The 20,860-nt window shown below is 37.4% G+C and overlaps 1 protein-coding gene across 1 annotated transcript; it reads left to right on the top strand.

Annotated features, from left to right (window-relative positions):
* Window positions 1-1,443: 1,443 nt before the first annotated feature.
* LOC134819165 (hemicentin-1-like) lies at window positions 1,444-8,268 on the top strand. The gene is made up of 11 exons (XM_063828949.1): window positions 1,444-1,475; window positions 1,861-1,973; window positions 2,146-2,309; window positions 2,805-2,966; window positions 3,137-3,228; window positions 3,365-3,557; window positions 3,985-4,094; window positions 4,888-5,069; window positions 5,243-5,317; window positions 5,547-5,710; window positions 6,060-8,268. Exons 1-11 carry the CDS (start codon window positions 1,468-1,470, stop codon window positions 7,182-7,184), a joined length of 2,388 nt encoding a protein of 795 aa, XP_063685019.1. The 5' UTR covers window positions 1,444-1,467; the 3' UTR covers window positions 7,185-8,268.
* Window positions 8,269-20,860: the final 12,592 nt, after the last annotated feature.

The raw sequence follows: 20,860 nt of genomic DNA, 5'->3' as shown, positions 1-20,860 counted from the left end.
GGCACGGAAAACTATCGTCTCGCTTTATATAATATATATAGTAAGATGTATTTTTAAAACCATTTTTACTTTGGTACATAGTTTATACTTCATAACATGTGAAGCCATTGAACCTGGACAATGGCACATACACGACACACAGTGCTCCACCAGAAGCCCCATTTCAAGGATAATTCTATCACTCCGTGCTTTATTTATATTCTATGTGATTAGTCCCAGAGCTGGAGTCTGAGGTGAAACCCCAGGAAGCCACTCCTGTGCACTGATTAGGAGAGAATAAAACCTAAACGTAAATCAGATTCCAGTCTAATAATTGTACCCAAGTTAAGGGGGGGGGGGGGGGGGGGGGGGGGGGGGGGGTGGATTTTTTTTGCGAAACTTGGTTTCGAGATAGCAGTTGACCAACAAACTAGAACCGCGCCGGTGACCGAACTTTTGAGGGGGTCCCGGACCCCAACCGCCAAACGGTGCCCGCGGGGCAGCCACGCCCATATTTGGTCCAAATTAGGCCTAATTTAGCCAAATACCCTGAACATGCGTAATACCCAGATTTAAGGTGCTCTACTTGTAGCTAATAGTCCCCTGAACTCGTATATGAAATGTCATCAAGATTGGACAAAAAATAACGGAGTGCATACGCACCTAATTTGATCGATTTTGGCCCATAAATTAGTCAAATATCGTTATTTTTGATATTGGTATTTTTAACCCATTATAATGATCATTGAAGCGCTTCAATAACCACAGCAAGGATCAAAGAAAGCAGTTTAAACTTTCTCCAACATATAATAATATATAATATGTAATATATATACATACTTATAACTTTATAAAAAGATAATAGTCAGTAAAGATCATAATTTTAGCCACCGGTAAAAGGTTTACAGTCCTAATAGTTATCGTTTATCATTTTTAAGGTTTCGAAGATCTCGGAGAATAAGGATAGATTTGGAGAAAAAGAATTGAAAAATACAAACGATTAGATACAAATGTTATTTTATATTTATCATGATATAGAAATATTAGAATTTTATGTGAATTTTTTGCATAAACTCTGCCGGTAACATAAAACCGTAATACGACTTGGATATATCCTGTATATAAGTATATAAACCTTTAATTTATGAAGATTACATTTTGGTTAGTCGCAAGATAAGGTTTGAGCGAATTATGGTCATGGACGTTTATAATTATACGGCCAAGCGTGTTATGATATTGGGCAGATCTTAAAATGCTACGATCTGAGGAAAACTGAGTATGAATCCTCAGTTTTTATAAGTTATGATATTATATTGGGCAGATCTTAAAATATTAAGGAAAACAGTGTATGAATCGTCGTTAAATATCTCTGCAGTATGTAGATTGCTTGCATGAGAAAGACACGTGTTATGACCACGTGACCATATTGCTCTGCAACTCAGATATGCTTGTTAGAGAAGCACATTTGCAATTGTTGATCGTTACGCTATGTCAAGGTAACTACTTTACAGATAGAATATGTGTACTGATCGTTGTGATATATCACGGTATGGGCGTGATCTGCGGTCTAGTTTAGTACAGAAAGCCTGACTATACCAGAGACTTAGTTAGAAACGTTCACAATTCACATGTTACTCTGTCACTTCGGGAATTTTACGCCTGAAGATAACATGATTTCTTGAACTTTCGAGAATCTTAAATTTTCTTCATTACGTACTTCGAAGCTTTTACAACGAAGAGTTCCATCCTGAAACTTTCAAAAACTTCAGTAGGCTGTAGTGCAAACGGTCTACAAACTGCTAAAACAGACTCTTCAAACTAGAATTTGTGTAATCAGACCTGCACATTTTTAGTATCATAATATAAGCCCGGGTTTTACAGGTACGAGCTAGTGTTATTGGTGGCTGTACTTGTGGGTTCAGTGCAGTGTGAGTTCACTGACATTCCCTCACTCAAGATAACAAGGCACCCTGAGGGAGGCACTGTTTCTATAGGTCCGTACAATTTCATTTTGGCTTTAACGATTATAAGAGATTGCGGGGACTTTTGTTTATATTTATCAAATATATCCGGATAAACTTAATTTGATACCAAAACAGGGAACCAGCTTCTTGATTTTATTCGTAAAGATAGTTTAGACATGATCAATAAGACTAACTATTCCAGGGAGCAGGTTTGACTTTACTTGCGAAGCTACAACCAGTTCGGATCTGAGTATCACATACTCCTGGAGGCGGATAAAGACGCTAGACTCCCTGAACCCTGTTTTTGAGCATCTTGACACAGACTCTACTGGTTCTGAGGGTGTTTATGTGGAGTATGATGCCCAGGTGAGTGTTTAATTAGTCAGTTATTAAGTAATTGTTAATTACTTAATTACTACGAAGTACGAAGTGTGAAAAGGAACAGCGAGGGGCTGTTATAAGTCATCACTCCTAATCGAAGACCCTCGCTCTGCAATAATTTAACTTTAAATGGGGCGCAAAATTACTAATACTAAGCTTCGCCCCTTTCAACGAAACATTTAACTAATACTGTAACTAACTATTGAGTTATAATACTTTCAGCACTACTATATATAACAATATATTTACGCGGTCAACAAAAGCACGATGATAAAGTAAACCGGTCTATGACAAGAATTTAATATTAGTAAGGTATCACTGGATTCTTTATAGCAGGCTCAGAAAGCTAAGGTTTCTGCTCTAATATTTTGAAATACTTCATCACGAAGGGGGAGCTATTCTGGGGAGAAACCTGATAATTTATAAGCATGTAGTTTCCCGTTTCCCGAACTTAACCTGTAATGAAGATTCCCATGACAGGAGTCTTGGTTTTACGTCTGCGTGGTGAGGTCTGGTTCCTTCCAAACGACTAGTCGTGGAGCTTACCTGACAGCGGCATACCTGAAAGACTTCGCGGAGGACGGTGGACCGGTGGACAAAATATACACTGACATGGCACTGTCTGTGGAACTTCAGTGCAAGGTTAAAACAATGAAAGTGTAAGGTGTACATCATTAAAAATGAGCCATCGCTCGGCATAAGTTTGGTTATACATTGGATTTGAACACATGGTAGCGATTTTAGATTTAACAAATGCAAACCTTAAAATGTTCCATAACTTCCCTCAAGTAAGCAAATGAAAAACTTTTCAGGTGCCTGATAGTTTCCCTTACCCGACGGTACAGTGGTTCAAACACGAGAAGGCATTCCCAACTGAAGAGGACACGACAGTTATTTTGAAAAGGTCAGTATGTAACTTGGTATTGATAGTATTTTGGGTTATCAAGGAGTAGCAGCTGAAATTATTTGGAGCTCAATGCTAATATTAATACATACTATGTAAAAAATAATGCTATAAAGCAAACCCCAAACTTACCCAGGAATGAAATCGGACAAGCTGCTAACTTAGTAATCTACGATCTAAACGTGGCCGACTCTGGCAAGTACCACTGCCAGGTCTCCAATCCTGGATCTGACGAACCAAAAGTGTCAAACTTTGCTACTATCGAGATTAAGCCTACTGCTGAGACGAAAGGAGATTGGCCACCCCAAGAGGTTGTGGGTAACTACAAGGTAAGAAAAATTACATTCCTACACTCAGAAGCATTTGTAGTCATATGCCATGTTTCAATATTGATACCTTATCGGACGTTATTTGACCGGACATGGTGTGAACGGACATTAAAATATAATATGTAGATTTTAGATGGTCACAGTCAAAAGGGTGGTTCAGTTTGACACAGATTTACAAAACAGGATTAGTTTCAGAAAGTACAATACTAGTAGTATTTGATGTCACAAAGCTATGTTGTGAAATTTGCAGAAGAAAAAGCAATTTTAGTTATTCTCTCTTCAATATAATTGAATCTCTGACTAGGGCTAATCAACAACTCCAAAGAAATCAAAAGCATTCTGCTGTACCATCTATTCAAATCCAAACTGCAGCACGCAGTCAAATACTAAACAATGAGATGATGACTGATGGCAAATGTCCGTGCAGGTACAAGGAAACGAGGGATCCACAATAACACTCTACGCAGGAGTGGCTAGCAAGCCTTCAGCTGACTACTCGTGGGAGCTGAACGGTGAAGCTCTCGTAGATAACGACAGGTACGGTTATAGTGTGGTTTGTAACCAGTTGTCCACTTTGTGTACCATGTTTTCAGAGTTGGATGAAAGTTGAAAAGCAGAGGCCTATCAAGTTTCCGCAACAGAAGGTCACAACTAAGTTGTACTCACAATTGACTCCCAAATTTGATCACAATTGATTGATATTCGATTTTGCGTCATCTAACGAATCGATATCCGATCTTTATTCGTTTGAAATATTCGTGTTTTATTAAAATCACCACATTCTAAATTTACAACTCATAAATGTCCTACGTCTTCGTGACTTCCGTCATAGTGGCCTATACCCGTATTACTTTAAAAGTAATACTGGTATAACCACGGACAGCTTTTCACTTCACCATATTATTGATAGGGTCTTAGTTTTTATAAACACATAACTTAAAGCTTGAGGTCCTGGGGTAAAATTGCAATAAAATCTTGCCTCACGTTTTATGACCCTTTTTCGCCGATCACTTACGACCCTCAGAAAAAAATCAGTACTTGGACTTTAATGATCGGAAATCAATTCCTTAAAGGACGCGAAATTAATCAATATGTATCAATTATAACGATCACAATTGTTTTAAAAACTGTTATCGGCAGATGCCAGCCGTTGAAATAATAAATAAATAAAATCTTTTAATTCGATTCGAAGTAAATGAATGGAATTATATGCTCTTGACCATTGAACATTTTTCATCAAATTGAAATTGATATTATTGGTCAACAATTTAAAGATAACGCCCGACCAATCAAAGCAACCAATTCTCACAACACCATCTTGATTACCCAGAATAAGAAAAGAAGACTACGGAAGATCCTTAGTGATAAGTAACCTGGACAAAGGGGACAAAGGGACCTATTTGGTATTCTTCAAGATATCAGGGGTGGTTCAGGGATCCAACAACGTGAACCTGGAGGTCATCGAGGGGATTGTGGCCACTGGTGATGTTTACGACTCGGCGACTGTACAAGGTTAATGTTCATTGATGTGTGCTTTTTTGGTATTTCAACCTTATTACGAACGATTCTAGAAATTTGGAATAGAACCTATATACTATGAATTTAGCATTTTTGACGTCTCTTTTTAAAAAGAGGACATTTTTCGTCCCTGATGGTTTGAAGTTTACTGACTGTATTTTTGTCAGGAGAGGATTTGGATCTTAATTGTGGGTGTGACGGTTCCCGACCGGACTGGATTATGTTCGACACCAGTACACCAGGTACCATTGAACTTTTCGGTTCTTTTTCCTTTTATTATTATACCGTTCACTTTCCTTTTCGCCGTTCAAACTATTGTTTTCTAACATTCAGCTTAAACTTTTATCAAAATATTGTGTTGCGTTATGATCTGTGAGCACAGTATTCCGGTTCAAACTTCAAACAAATTGTTCGCCAAACATTCAATTGAAGCAACTACGAGTTAATGATATTTAAAAAAGACTCCAATAGGTACCCAGTGGTTCAGGAACGGACAGCTACTCGTAAACTCGACGAAAACTCAAGTGTCCAGCACAGTGAACGGTAAAAACACAGGAGAGGTAAAGATCATATCAGTGTCGGATAACGAGAGTGGGACCTACTCCTGCTCCTGCTTCAATCAGGCTGAGTACCAGGTGCTTTACTGTAGTACCACTGTTTACCGCAAATTCCGATTTACTGCCGCCAGTTTATTTCCCTAAATGTGGCTTGGTATACATAATGTAAAATTGAACAATCAAAACCCCGATTTAATGAGAACCCGATTTAGCACGGCCAATTCCTTTCCCCTCAAACTCCGCGGTAAATCGGGTTTTTACTGTACCTTATTTGATTTTATAAACTCAATGTTATAAAGAAAGATTATAAACTCAATTATAAACTCATCATTGAAATTATTTTCCCCCGTATTTTGATACGTGGTTTGGCACAATCCAGCACCTAAATTTAACTGTTCACCCAACCAATCAACTCCTCGCACTACAGGTGTTTACTAAGAATGTGTTTGTTGCGGACGAGAGACAGGCCCTGACGATTTCAGCTGAGAAAGAGGGGTGGGGTCTGGTGGGCAGCACCATCAGCATCGCCTGCACTGCAAAGGGGACCCCTAGACCTAACATTGACTGGTTCAAAGGTGGGAACAAGGTGGTGGAGGGAGTCTTCCCCCGAGATGCAGGTTTTAAGATCGAGTACGAGAGGAGCATGTTTGAAACTGTAGGCTACTTGGTGGTGGAAGGGGGACTGTTCGAGGATTCTGGAACCTTCACCTGCCAAGCATCGCACGTGGTGAAAGGAGAGACGTACATTGTTAACACCACCGCTGAGCTAGTTGTGGCTTATCCAACCTCCTCCAGAATCCAATGTTTGAACTCGATTGTGCAAGAGGGTAAACCTGCCACCATAATCTGCGGGGTCAGTGGTGTTCCAATGCCGATAGTCACATATACCAAGATTAACGAAACTGATGGCGCGCTCATAGAACTTGATGCGGAGTTTGGTTCAGTCACTAACATGAGCTACTTTGTGATTAACGAGGTGACGTTGGCAACAGGGGGTATTTACAGGGGAACTGCTAGTAACGTGGCTGCGGGAGGTCTACTTCCTAAACATGACGAAATGAAGTTAACTGTTACTGCTATTTCTTCTAGAATGTCCATGAACGCTATTATCGGAATCGCTGTCTTGGTCGCTTTCTTGCTGATCGGAGGTCTGATTCTTGCTATTTTGTTCGGAAGGTATAGAAGGGAAAAAGCGTTCGATGACGAAATGAAGAAGCTGATGAAGGAGCGAGACGACGAGGTGTCAGAACTGCAACAAAGGCTGCAGCTGAGGAGCATGGAGAACAGAGCACCAACCTTAGCTAACCCTCTACACCAACTTCCGGAGACAAGACGTCAACTTCCCTCCTTCTACGCTGCCAACATAGCGGTCCTGGCTGCCACTCCCTCCGCTAAGTTCCTCCCACCATCTCTAGCTGATCTGAAGAAAAGGAAGTTAACCGGTAGTGTGATCCACGAGAGGACCACCGTGTCTCCCAGCTCTGTCAAGACAGTCCTGTCAGACATTGAGAACCCGGAAAACTATGCTGATGATGTAGACCTGCTGCAGTGATGTGTGGACGCTGCTGAACGGGAGTACAGGAACACGAGACTCAGGATAACGGACAGTGGATTTGGGGGACTTTTTAGACATTTCGGTCCTTCGCATGGTTATGTTCTGGACACAAAGGATTGATTGCCACCCTGCGAATTTTACTGATTTGTGGGTGGCGATTCTTGTCTCACAGATGTTCCTATTTATAATCGATTATCGGTTATAAGGAAGATTATATTATCATTGTCAGATCGTTGCAACTAAAGTTTTCATGGGGTAGTATACCTTGCAATTACACAAACAAAACCCGTTCAGTGGCGCCACAGGTTATTATTGTGATATAATTGTTGTTACACTAGTTGTTTCCCAACGGTAATTATAGACCGGCCCTTTATTGTTTTCTGCCGTATAACATGTTCAAATTCGAATGTGTTATCATTTCGTATATATTATGTGTGTAGCAGTCTGAGAGCTGTGCAATAGGGCTGTTATGTATTATAACAGCTCTCCCCTCGTGAATATTTCGTGGGTTGTAGTGATCAGTTGTGAATTGATTGATACAAAGTTCGTCTGCGGTAGTCATAAATTTAAATTTGAAGTTCAAAACTTTTAGTTTTAATGCTTTACTAAACATATCCGGCTCCTAAAATATATACCTGCCCATTTGCCGAGTGCCGGCAACAAATTTATTAATTGGTCGCCTGATAGACTAGAACTTGGGTAATTCACTGTTCCTTTAATTAATCGATTACTGCAAAATGGGTGATTTAATTAATTAATTTCTACAAGATGGGTGATTTGCTGCTCCTTTAATTGATAATTACTCTCATCTTCTACTTTCTACAATAACAAACAAAGGAAGCATTGTTGTTGTATAATGAGCGTAGCAGCTACACGGATATGTTAGCAGTATAATACCTTAAGTAGTTCTTTAGATACACGAGAGCCTACACCCATGCTCCCATTATCATACATTTCCTTCTTTCTCTTGAATATTGTAGGTCTATGAATACTTATACTTTTATACATCTGTGTAGGTTTCATCCCTGGATATCAGATCTGCTTTATAATATTGTGCTTGTTCTTTTGATATCGTCATGCTCTGATCAGTTACTGTCAATGAGATATTTATTTTGCAAATTCATACCTTTCGTTGACTCTGTGAGACAGATTTAAACAATAGTGTACCAGTAAAGCTATAAAGCATTAACAGAAAGAAGTATATAAATTATGATCAAGGTGTCTCCTATAATAAGAACTTGTGTAACATATGAGCATATGAGCATGTTATGGGCATACGCTGGGTAAAAGTAAAAACATCACGCGAAGCAGTAGCTGATACAATCCCTAAAATTATAGCAGGATATTCAGCATATTGTGAGCTCGTATAAAGATGCCTGCGGTAGGAGCTTTATTTCAACGTTAATGACTGCAATTACTAATGAAGAGCAATTACTGACCGTATAATTACTCCTCATTTCCGGGTGGTGGACGGTATTCTTCACCGTACTATTCGTTGTCTGTGTGGTCTGTGTGTGGAGTGTGTCATACCACGACTAACTCGATGGTTTGGTTGGTAATTGTTACTCATGGTGCTATTTTCATTTGTTGATTTTAGTGATTATTTTGTGTGCTCGATTTGACTATGTAGTATGTACGAGACCAGCCAGTGAAAGTATCCACTACAGATTACTTTGGCCTAGATTCATGAAATATACGTTATTTTCGAAGCCTTTTTTGGTTGGACTTGGACATGAGTACAGGATCAGAGCTCAGCGCCCACGTAATTTCCGCCCAAATTAAAGTCTGGCTACCATGATATACGTTCAAAGAAACTTGTGCGTCCATAATTATATCCGTCCAAAATTACGTCCGTCCATATAAGGTCCGATTAAAAGCAAAAGTGAATCGCTAGAACGTGCGAACGTTTTAATTAGCTTGGTTGACATTCCCATATTTTTGCATTATCTACACAATAAACGTACGTACTTGATATATATACCACATTTTACCAAAGCAAAGGAGTACCATCATTTAGTAAATAGTCTGGTATGGTAGTTAAGTAATGGAAAAGTGCTCTGATCATACATACTTTATAGTAATAGTAACATGACGTTGCTAAATAGACCCGCCCTAGTACTATATACTAGTAGTAATACTGAAATGAACCCACAAACACCGTCATTTTATCGATAATGGATATAGCGATCTTCCAATTTCTGCAAGAGTATAGCTCTGTTTTAAAAATATATATGACATTAAAGTTTGCTTTTTAGGTTCATGACGCAGATAATAACAGTCGCGTTTAATATCTTTAACTTTATAAGCAACCGTTAAAAAAAAATTTAATTCATTAATTCGGTTTTATATTTAATCTATTGATACGTTTAAAATGTTATTTATATATATTTATATACAATTACATTTTAAAATTGAATCTATTCATTGACACTTGGTTTAGCAGGGACGTGTCAAGGTCAACTGTTTCAGAGCACTTTTATTCCAGCGTCGTTTAAATTAGAGGTTATATTCTTATATTGTGATAAGTTTGATTTTTTCACCCCACCAGAACCAGTCTTATCTGCACGGAGCAAGATAACAGTTCCTGGTCAAATACATTATCTTAAGTTATAAATAACCCAAGCAATCTTACACACCCAATATATTATGACATTGTAGATAATGAAGGCGCTAATCAGTAATCACGCTACGTTATTTGCATAATGGCCACCCTGTTAGTGAAAGGATCAGCAGATCCGCCTGTGCAGCCTGGATATTTCTCATTCAGGTACAGACCAGATCTCTCTCTCTCTCTCTCTCTCTCTCTCTGCCTCTCTGCCAACGAGCTATTGTATGTCGGAGACCCGTGCTGCATCTTTTAAACTTTAAATACCCCTTTATGTTTTGTCCATGCACATACTGCCTTTATAGGCGGTATTATATATATATATGGTAAAGCCTCAGCCCTCACGTGCGGGAAAGCGGTGATATAGGGTACAAACAGGAGTCTGAAAGTAGCTCTGTGCTTCACACTGTTCTGTTATAATAGGGGGAGAGCTATACTTATCTCCGTTCTTTTAATTGTTATCATAACGAGTAAACGGGTCGTGAGTTTGTAGATTTATAAGTCTTTAACTTTAAGACTGCTAGTGGCCTAGTGCTTTTATAGTACATAATACAATATTACATTGTACAAGTATCTTGGTAGTCCATGTCTTACATTGTCTTAAATCACATGCGGAAACTTCATGTTTATTGAAACGAACACTTGCCCTGGCACGCAGGGGTAGTGTGTGGTAGCGAGTGCACTTGCAAGGCACCTCATCGTTGATGTATTTCCAACACAGGGTTATGATAGTGATAGGGATAACTTATAGGGTGAGGGTTACGGATTGGGATCGGAATTGAGGTCTGGGCTAGGTGTATGTCTAGGTGTAACTGTGAGGTAATCAATTTTTATCACACTCAAATTGAATTAGCAACAATTTTTTCGGTTTATTTCTTTGGTGCCGTGCGTATAGTTTCTCAGAGTAAAGTTTAGTTATAAATACAGTTTGCTGCTAATGTTTAGGCTTTTGCAACGCACACATGTTTTGTTAACATATTACATGTGGGAGACAATACCCCCAACGATTAACTATCGGACACCCTTTCAATATCGCTATCTGATGCAACATGACGCTAGATAGCGTCATCTATTTTTTTAAAGCGCTAGATGTCGAATTTTAACTATCGGTAAAGAACCATATTAAGGGGTATTCAAAACAGTTATAAATTATAATCCACTATTAAAATGTACCATGCCAGCTTAGTAATATCATTATCTGATGAAGATTGTCGGTTTGAAACAATCGCAAAATCATTAGTTTCAAGTGTATAACCAAAATCAGACAACCTTCATGGATCAGCTTCTCCGAGTCTTCAGTTACTGTAGCTCCATCCAACTGACAAATATTTAATATTTTATTCATTTTTATTCCTTTATTGAATTAAAAAGGTGAAAAGTCTGGTTTGGTCATGGTACAATGAGTTGCGCTCAGCTGTGATGGTAACCAGTTTAGCGACCTTTCAGACTTGGTTTCTTCTTTCAATGCCATGGTTTTATATTAGTCATACCTGATCAGTTTATATGAATCATGATTAATTAAGACCCGCTTCATTGTTTGGTAAATTTGTTGTATTTCGTTTTTAGTGCAGGCTCTTGGGAACCAGTCATTGATATTCGTTTATTTATAAATACCCTTTAAATAACCTTGTAAACCGTGCAGCATATACTCAACTATACTATTATAACTTGACTGAACTTTGCTACAATAACCTTGTAAACTGTGCACCATACCCTCAACTATACTATTATAACTTGATTGAACTTTGCTAGAATAACCTTGTAAACCGTGCACCATACCCTCAACTATACTATTATAACTTGACTGAACTTTGCTACAATAACCTTGTAAACCGTGCACCATACCCTCAACTATATTATTATAACTTGACTGAACTTTGCTACAATAACCTTGTAAACCGTGCACCATACCCTCAACTATATTATTATAACTTGACTGAACTTTGCTAGAATAACCTTGTAAACCGTGCACCATACCCTCAACTATACTATTATAACTTGACTGAACTTTGCTAGAATAACCTTGTAAACCGTGCACCATACCCTCAACTATACTATTATAACTTGACTGAACTTTGCTAGAATAACCTTGTAAACCGTGCAACATACCCTCAACTATACTATTATAACTTGATTGAACTTTGCTAGAATAACCTTGTAAACCGTGCATCATACCCTCAACTATATTATTATAACTTGACTGAACTTTGCTACAATAACCTTGTAAACCTTGCACCATACCCTCAACTATACTATTATAACATGACTGAACTTTGCTACAATAACCTTGTAAACCGTGCACCATACCCTCAACTATATTATTATAACTTGACTGAACTTTGCTAGAATAACCTTGTAAACCGTGCACCATACCCTCAACTATACTATTATAACTTGACTGAACTTTGCTACAATGAGTTAATAAACTATGATGATTATATATGAATTTTATTTGATAGAGTGCTTATCCTAAAGTTAAATGTTTTTACAGGCTCTAATGATGTAGTTTTAAGAAGATTTCAAGCCTTACGTTGTGTGTTTCCCTTCGTGTCCAAAAGCATTATATTGCTACAACGACTGTAGAGAGACACATTAAATGAGCGTAAACTGACGGAAACCCAACTGTTCGGCGAACCTTATTTGTAGAACTTTCTACTAACTATTGTGATTCGCAATTAATACAAGCAGTAAGCCGAAGACTTATAACTTTATAAGGACATCTTAATTGTAAAATGTAAAATAATCATACGGTAGGAATAGGATAACAATTTTACAACATTTCCTCACATTATTAGTCATTTCCACTAACATAGTGGTGGTATGGCAGCTGCCGTGGGAATTTCACAACTATACAGCTGGGCTGAGATAACACTCATCAATTATGTGGTTATTTTCTCAGTTACCATATCCCTGCAGGAACATTGAGTATAATAGTAGTCATTGCCTAATGAACTCGACTGTGAGTAATCGAGTAATTATTGCTATATTTGACTGTGTCTGTAGGGTTGTGCTCGGTAGTTATTGCTATATTTGACTGTGTCTGTAGGGTAGTGCTCGGTAATTATTGCTATATTTGACTGTGTCTGTAGGGTAGTGCTCGGTGCAGTTCTGGATATCGAGTAATTATTGCTATATTTGACTGTGTCTGTAGGGTAGTGCTCGAGTAATTATTGCTATATTTGACTGTGTCTGTAGGGTAGTGCTCGGTAATTATTGCTATATTTGACTGTGTCTGTAGGGTAGTGCTCGGTAATTATTGCTATATTTGACTGTGTCTGTAGGGTTGTGATCGGTAATTATTGCTATATTTGACTGTGTCTGTAGGGTAGTGCTCGAGTAATTATTGCTATATTTGACTGTGTCTGTAGGGTAGTGCTCGGTAATTATTGCTATATTTAACTGTGTCTGTAGGGTAGTGCTCGGTAATTATTGCTATATTTGACTGTGTCTGTAGGCTAGTGCTCGGTAATTATTGCTATATTTGACTGTGTCTGTAGGGTAGTGCTCGGTAATTATTGCTATATTTGACTGTGTCTGTAGGGTAGTGCTCGGTAATTATTGCTATATTTGACTGTGTCTGTAGGGTAGTGCTCGGTAATTATTGCTATATTTGACTGTGTCTGTAGGGTAGTGCTCGGTAATTATTGCTATATTTGACTGTGTCTGTAGGGTAGTGCTCGGTAATTATTGCTATATTTGACTGTGTCTGTAGGGTAGTGCTCGGTAGTTATTGCTATATTTGACTGTGTCTGTAGGGTAGTGCTCGGTAATTATTGCTATATTTGACTGTGTCTGTAGGGTAGTGCTCGGTAATTATTGCTATATTTGACTGTGTCTGTAGGGTAGTGCTCGGTAGTTATTGCTATATTTGACTGTGTCTGTAGGGTAGTGCTCGGTAATTATTGCTATATTTGACTGTGTCTGTAGGGTAGTGCTCGGTAGTTATTGCTATATTTGACTGTGTCTGTAGGGTAGTGCTCGGTAATTATTGCTATATTTGACTGTGTCTGTAGGGTAGTGCTCGGTAATTATTGCTATATTTGACTGTGTCTGTAGGGTAGTGTAATTATTGCTATATTTGACTGTGTCTGTAGGGTAGTGCTCGGTAGTTATTGCTATATTTGACTGTGTCTGTAGGGTAGTGCTCGGTAGTTATTGCTATATTTGACTGTGTCTGTAGGGTAGTGCTCGGTAATTATTGCTATATTTGACTGTGTCTGTAGGGTAGTGCTCGGTAGTTATTGCTATATTTGACTGTGTCTGTAGGGTAGTGCTCGGTAATTATTGCTATATTTGACTGTGTCTGTAGGGTAGTGCTCGGTAATTATTGCTATATTTGACTGTGTCTGTAGGGTAGTGCTCGGTAATTATTGCTATATTTGACTGTGTCTGTAGGGTAGTGCTCGGTAGTTATTGCTATATTTGACTGTGTCTGTAGGGTAGTGCTCGGTAATTATTGCTATATTTGACTGTGTCTGTAGGGTAGTGCTCGGTAATTATTGCTATATTTGACTGTGTCTGTAGGGTAGTGCTCGGTAGTTATTGCTATATTTGACTGTGTCTGTAGGGTAGTGCTCGGTAATTATTGCTATATTTGACTGTGTCTGTAGGGTAGTGCTCGGTAGTTATTGCTATATTTGACTGTGTCTGTAGGGTAGTGCTCGGTAATTATTGCTATATTTGACTGTGTCTGTAGGGTAGTGCTCGGTAATTATTGCTATATTTGACTGTGTCTGTAGGGTAGTGTAATTATTGCTATATTTGACTGTGTCTGTAGGGTAGTGCTCGGTAGTTATTGCTATATTTGACTGTGTCTGTAGGGTAGTGCTCGGTAGTTATTGCTATATTTGACTGTGTCTGTAGGGTAGTGCTCGGTAATTATTGCTATATTTGACTGTGTCTGTAGGGTAGTGCTCGGTAGTTATTGCTATATTTGACTGTGTCTGTAGGGTAGTGCTCGGTAATTATTGCTATATTTGACTGTGTCTGTAGGGTAGTGCTCGGTAATTATTGCTATATTTGACTGTGTCTGTAGGGTAGTGTAATTATTGCTATATTTGACTGTGTCTGTAGGGTAGTGTAATTATTGCTATATTTGACTGTGTCTGTAGGGTAGTGCTCGGTAATTATTGCTATATTTGACTGTGTCTGTAGGGTAGTGCTCGAGTAATTATTGCTATATTTGACTGTGTCTGTAGGGTAGTGCTCGGTAATTATTGCTATATTTGACTGTGTCTGTAGGGTAGTGCTCGGTAATTATTGCTATATTTGACTGTGTCTGTAGGGTAGTGCTCGGTAATTATTGCTATATTGACTGTGTCTGTAGGGTAGTGCTCGGTAATTATTGCTATATTTGACTGTGTCTGTAGGGTAGTGCTCGGTAATTATTGCTATATTTGACTGTGTCTGTAGGGTAGTGCTCGGTAATTATTGCTATATTTGACTGTGTCTGTAGGGTAGTGCTCGGTAATTATTGCTATATTTGACTGTGTCTGTAGGGTAGTGCTCGGTAATTATTGCTATATTTGACTGTGTCTGTAGGGTAGTGCTCGGTGATTATTGCTATATTTGACTGTGTCTGTAGGGTAGTGCTCGGTAATTATTGCTATATTTGACTGTGTCTGTAGGGTAGTGCTCGGTAATTATTGCTATATTTGACTGTGTCTGTAGGGTAGTGCTCGGTAATTATTGCTATATTTGACTGTGTCTGTAGGGTAGTGCTCGGTAATTATTGCTATATTTGACTGTGTCTGTAGGGTAGTGCTCGGTAATTATTGCTATATTTGACTGTGTCTGTAGGGTAGTGCTCGGTAATTATTGCTATATTTGACTGTGTCTGTAGGGTAGTGCTCGGTGCAGTTCTGGATACTTACGATTGATACAACAGGTTGTTTGTTTCTGTACCTTTCAAATTCTCTGATCGTGTCATGCAGCTCTCCTGAACCTAAAACTACAGACGTAGGTACAATAAGAAATATACGTATACGGTATATCGCTCTGAAATGGTTGTAATACTAATTAGATCGAGCTGTCACGATTGTAACATTTTTTGATTGCGGCTATAATAGATCTCGAGTGAGTTTAAAATGTGTCCGCAGTTTTGTTTCATTATTTGCACTTTGTGTGCTTTAAAATCTTAAAAGGTACGTGAGCGATCTGAGTCTACTTAGACAAAACATCTGAAATGTTAAACACTGTTAGACAGATGTAACCGAAAACTTGAGCCTACTAATATAATTCTGGAAATCACCCACGTACAATATAGACTTCGGTATTTTACAGTACGCGAGCAGCACAAAATTTAAATGGCCAATGGGTGCTAGTAACGCGTGCAGAAAAACGAGCATAATTCCATTCTCGATCTCCAGTCTCAGAGAGGATATGGTGATGTAACTTCATTTTCTCTTCCACTGGTTACACTCGCTATTGTAGAGTTATAGGTATATGAATTATGATAGCGAGTGCTATAAGAGCCTTGCATCCTAATACTCCTTTGTAAACCATTTCATGTGTTAAAAGTTCATACGGCGTTGTTTTATGTAACACTTTATTCAAGCTAGGAGCTGTTTTATAGAACTTTTAATACTCTTTTGTGTTCTTTGTTGTGTGGTCTTTGTTTTACCTATACTACCTACACTAGTGTGTTTGATGTTTGCCATTTTTGCTAGATCTTTTATTTTAGAAAATTGGACTGTTTAAAAAACAATCGAGTTTTTAAGTCTCATAATATCTGACTCGACCACAGTTAGAAGCTTTTGATACTGCCACCTTTAGTAACTAAACTGCATCACCAAGATATCATATTGATTAACGTTTAATCAATTTTATTTTTGATAACAAGGACATTTTTTAAATTTCTTCTTGATGACAAATTTACTCGTAACTTTCTAATTAATTTGATTGATCGATAACAAGTACAATTTCGTTTATTTCGCTGCGTTTGATAAATATTTGATTATAGTCGCGTAATGATATCATAAAAACTTAAAACAGCACACTACCTTAATTCTAGGACTTAATCGTTTGATAATGAATACATTTATGAGTTTATGACTTCCAGAATCACTCTTGAATAAATCATGTTCGATTCTATTAAAACGTTTCAAACGACGCTTAAACTTTATAAGAACAATTCCTATTATGGTGATATCAGGGACAGTCATTATTCGTAATTCATATTAACTGATAAATGATCGCAATAATGTTATTAACTAAAATGTCTGGTGTTTTATTTTGAATGCCTAACTTTATATCATTTTAGCATTTATGCATCGGGATCCACTAGTAACCAGCTCGATGCATATTTCTTGACCAGAACTTATCTAAAGTAATAGGAGAGCAGCATATTTTAAGTTGTACTATTCGTCTAGATCATTAGTAATCAAGTTATGAGGTTTAACAGTATATTTTTACTTGTACTATCGAGATCGTCTAGATCATTATCAGTAACGAAAAAGTTATGAGATTTGAATTTAAGAGCATGTGGTACGAGGTCTCTACTCTCTAGAAAAATGTCAATATCATATTAAGGTTTGGGGTCGTTCATACTGGCTATAATAATAAAAATGGACAACACATTCCCGTACAGTCATGGAGACCCATTTCAGACTAAAGACGCGCAGCTTCATTCAATTTTCATTACCTTCATATTAAAAAGTTTATAATCTACTTCACATCAATGACATATATTAATGATTATGTTTTACTTCATATCAATGCCTATCAATATATTAGTGATTATACGCACTACTCGTTAGTAGAACGATACTATTTATCTTAACAGGTAAACGGACACCGTAATAATTACGAGTCCATAAAACGCTTTCTGCTCCGGCAGTGTACTCTGGGGAGAGTATGCTTATGTTAACTAGCATTTGACTTGTAGATTAGGTTTATTATTGTTTTAATAATATTGGTCAGAAGTTTAGTTGTAATGAATATTGTTTTAAAATTGAAGCTGAAGAAGTTCAAAATGTTTGTCAGTATCTTGAGCATAATCAGATCGAAAATTCGGTAATTCCAATTATCATTCCATGAAACTCGATGCAACACTGGTGTAGTAAGATCGTTAGTCGTTGATTCAGTCAATGTGATAACGGCACATCATTGACTATTCTATTTTAAACGCGGCTAAATTGAAATGGCCTGGCTAGTTTCTCTCACTACTGCTTTATAATAGATTGATTGTTCTTTAATGTTTTAATTTGAAGGAGATTTTGTCAGTTTAATGACGACGGAGAATTGATAGCGGAAAAGAGATCAGAAACTATCCTTTAAATTCAATACTCAACTTCATAGTATTGGCTACAGCAACCAAATCATTGATAGTTTTTTTTTTAATAATTTTTTTAGAGAGAAGGCTGGGCCTGGTTGGCCCACGAGAGGATAGCATATGGATGCTTTGCCTACCTCTGGGGTATGGCAGTCCTGTGGGAGGTTGCCGGTGGAATCAAGATGTGTAATGAAGGATGATGGTATTAAGTGTTGTGGGGTAGTTCATTGATATATCTCTACCTAGTAAATGTGCCAGGTTGCAGGTTCCCAGGTTGAGCAGTTTTTCTTGTTGTTTCCGTCTGAAGACCATGAACCCTCGTATCATAGAACAATCAGTCGTACAGTTTCATGCAAGGAATTTGGAACTTTTGATATTACTATAATTGTCTATCACATTAATGTTTAATTTGGATATAATTAGGGTTGATATTTCCTGTTATTTACATTGTTAGGGTTATAATTACTTCCTGTTAGGTTTTTAAGCACTTCCGGCCCCGGTTCCATTAAAAAAGGGGGTCGAACGGTCCCTACACTACTACTGAATTTTAAACTTTTGCTATTATCATATTGTCTAAACTGCGAGTTTGCCTGTATTGACTACTCTTCACATATATTTCCATGTTAAATTCTTATTCGCATACTTGTTCATTTTCCCCGTGAAAAATGACAGTTAACTATAATAGCCAAGTAGCTTGAGTGCAAACTGTTAAAAGTTCCTGCAGATACAAAAGTAGCCGCCACAGGAACAAATTATTGTTTATTCCGGAAAATATAATCACATATGAAGTGTTTGAGACATGACACTCAGTAAGTTTCTCCTGTTGTTTTGCCGGTTTTTGCTTGTATCTGTCAAGTATCACGTTTATTATAATAAGCTTCTTCAATAACAGCGGATTACCTATCATATGCGTAATGCATCTGATTGTTTAAGTTCAACTTGACTCATTGCTGAAAAGTTAGAGTATTTATACTTTTCAAATTAGTTATGACTGGTTTAACGTATTGAGTATTGATGTTGGAGTAATAAAAGTCTAATATTTTGGGATGAACAATTTATTTACTGCTCTATTGACTACTGACTAGTTATTTACTATTTTCCGCCACCTTATTGTGAAGTTATTTACTAGTTATTTACTAGTTATTTACTAGTTATTTACTAGTTATTTACTATCACAATGCTGGCAAGCATTACCGTTGCCGTTATATCATATATTCACAATACTATTTACCCCCTATACTATTATATCCCCTTTGTTGTTTTCCAGGCATTAAGACTCATCGAAAGTAGTTCAGCAGGTATATTTAAGTAAAAAACATTCTAATTCAATGTTAAAGATGACAGGAATAAGAAATAGTTATGTGGAGGTTTTTAAGAAATTTGCGCAAAATACGAGCCAGCATGTTATACGAAATTAGGTAAAAAACCCAAAATCGCCATATTCAGGTGCCTTAAAAACCATGTTAAAATTGAGTAAGAGATCTAAAATTTTGCAGGGCGTCTAGACGTTGACCAAATCGAGTGTAAATAAAATTTCAAGTTTCAGGAGTATCGGGAAGTGGGTTTCCTGGAACCCCTGTTTTACAACAGATTGTCGTGAAGTATATATATATATATATGTATATTTGACCAAAACCCACAATCATGGGTAGAGTGAACCGCTGCCAGTGCCTCTCTTTTCCAAACAAAAGGAAATGATATTAATTTGAGGAACCGTCCGCAAATGCAAATTGATACCGAGAATGAAATCGGTCGCTCGCTTTTCCCACTCAATAAGCTTTATTACAATTCGTAAGCCGTGAATTCGAATGGGAAAAGCGAGCGACCGATTTCATTCTCGGTATCAATTTGCATTTGCGGACGGTTCCTCAAATTAATATCATTTCCTTTTGTTTGGAAAAGAGAGGCACTGGCAGCGGTTCACTCTACCCATGATTGTGGGTTTTGGTCAAATATCATCTCTTTTTGATTATAATGTCAGGATAATTAACACAGTCAAAACTTCATTAATAAGGAGGTAATTTCAACGATTTCGAAATTTTACCTTTGAAAACATTTCCTTGTGTTTAGGTAGGTATATCTGTTGATAAAAGACTGAATATGGCACTTTTTACTCATTCAAGTTGGCATTTAATTCATATATAATGCCATTTAAATATCGTGGGAAAGCAGAATATATTCGAAATCACGAATGATCAAAATTCTCACCTTTCGCACGTGCAAACTTTGAGCGGACGTTGCGTGCGCATACAATATTGAATCACCGTAAATTTTTGCATAGTGGTATTTAATATATAGTGTGATAAGCATGCAAAGTTTTAGAAGATTTCAAAAAGAACTTGAATCACAACGGGACTCCAAAGTTGATAAAAATCGTGAAAATAACAATTTTCAGTGATTTTAGCTATTTTAAATCAATTTAGGCGTGTCCCCACGTGTGCAACTTTTTGATTTTTAACTTTAAAACTAGCCTATAACACAATTTAGACCTTTAGGAAGCAAAATTGAGCTACACAACCCAAGGGATAGCCCAACACCAGAGAATACTAATTCACAACTTTTGTGTTTTTATAAAATTATTCTTCAAAAAAGCACTAACTTCAATAGCGAATATATTTATGAAGGAGTAAGGTAGGAAACTTTTCCGGTAGATTTTCAGAATGCTTGAACAATTATCTAAGATAAAAATGTCCTCAGATTTTGAATAAAATTACTCTTTAATGGTGTAAAATCGATTTGAAAAGTTGTTATTTTGTTAAAAATCAAGTTTTGAAAACACTTAACTTGATGACGTCA

Source organism: Bolinopsis microptera, chromosome 8 (assembly GCF_026151205.1).
Source record: "Bolinopsis microptera isolate Bmic1 chromosome 8, MBARI_Bmic_1.0, whole genome shotgun sequence".
NCBI lineage: Eukaryota > Metazoa > Ctenophora > Tentaculata > Lobata > Bolinopsidae > Bolinopsis > Bolinopsis microptera.
This window is presented reverse-complemented; position numbering and strand designations above follow the sequence as displayed.

Bases quoted from the DNA above. Each gene is read 5' to 3' on its own strand.
- LOC134819165 (XM_063828949.1), top strand. The intron at 2,967-3,136 runs GTTAAAACAATG...AAAACTTTTCAG, and splicing joins CTGTGGAACTTCAGTGCAAG to GTGCCTGATAGTTTCCCTTA. The intron at 3,558-3,984 runs GTAAGAAAAATT...ATGTCCGTGCAG, and splicing joins AGGTTGTGGGTAACTACAAG to GTACAAGGAAACGAGGGATC.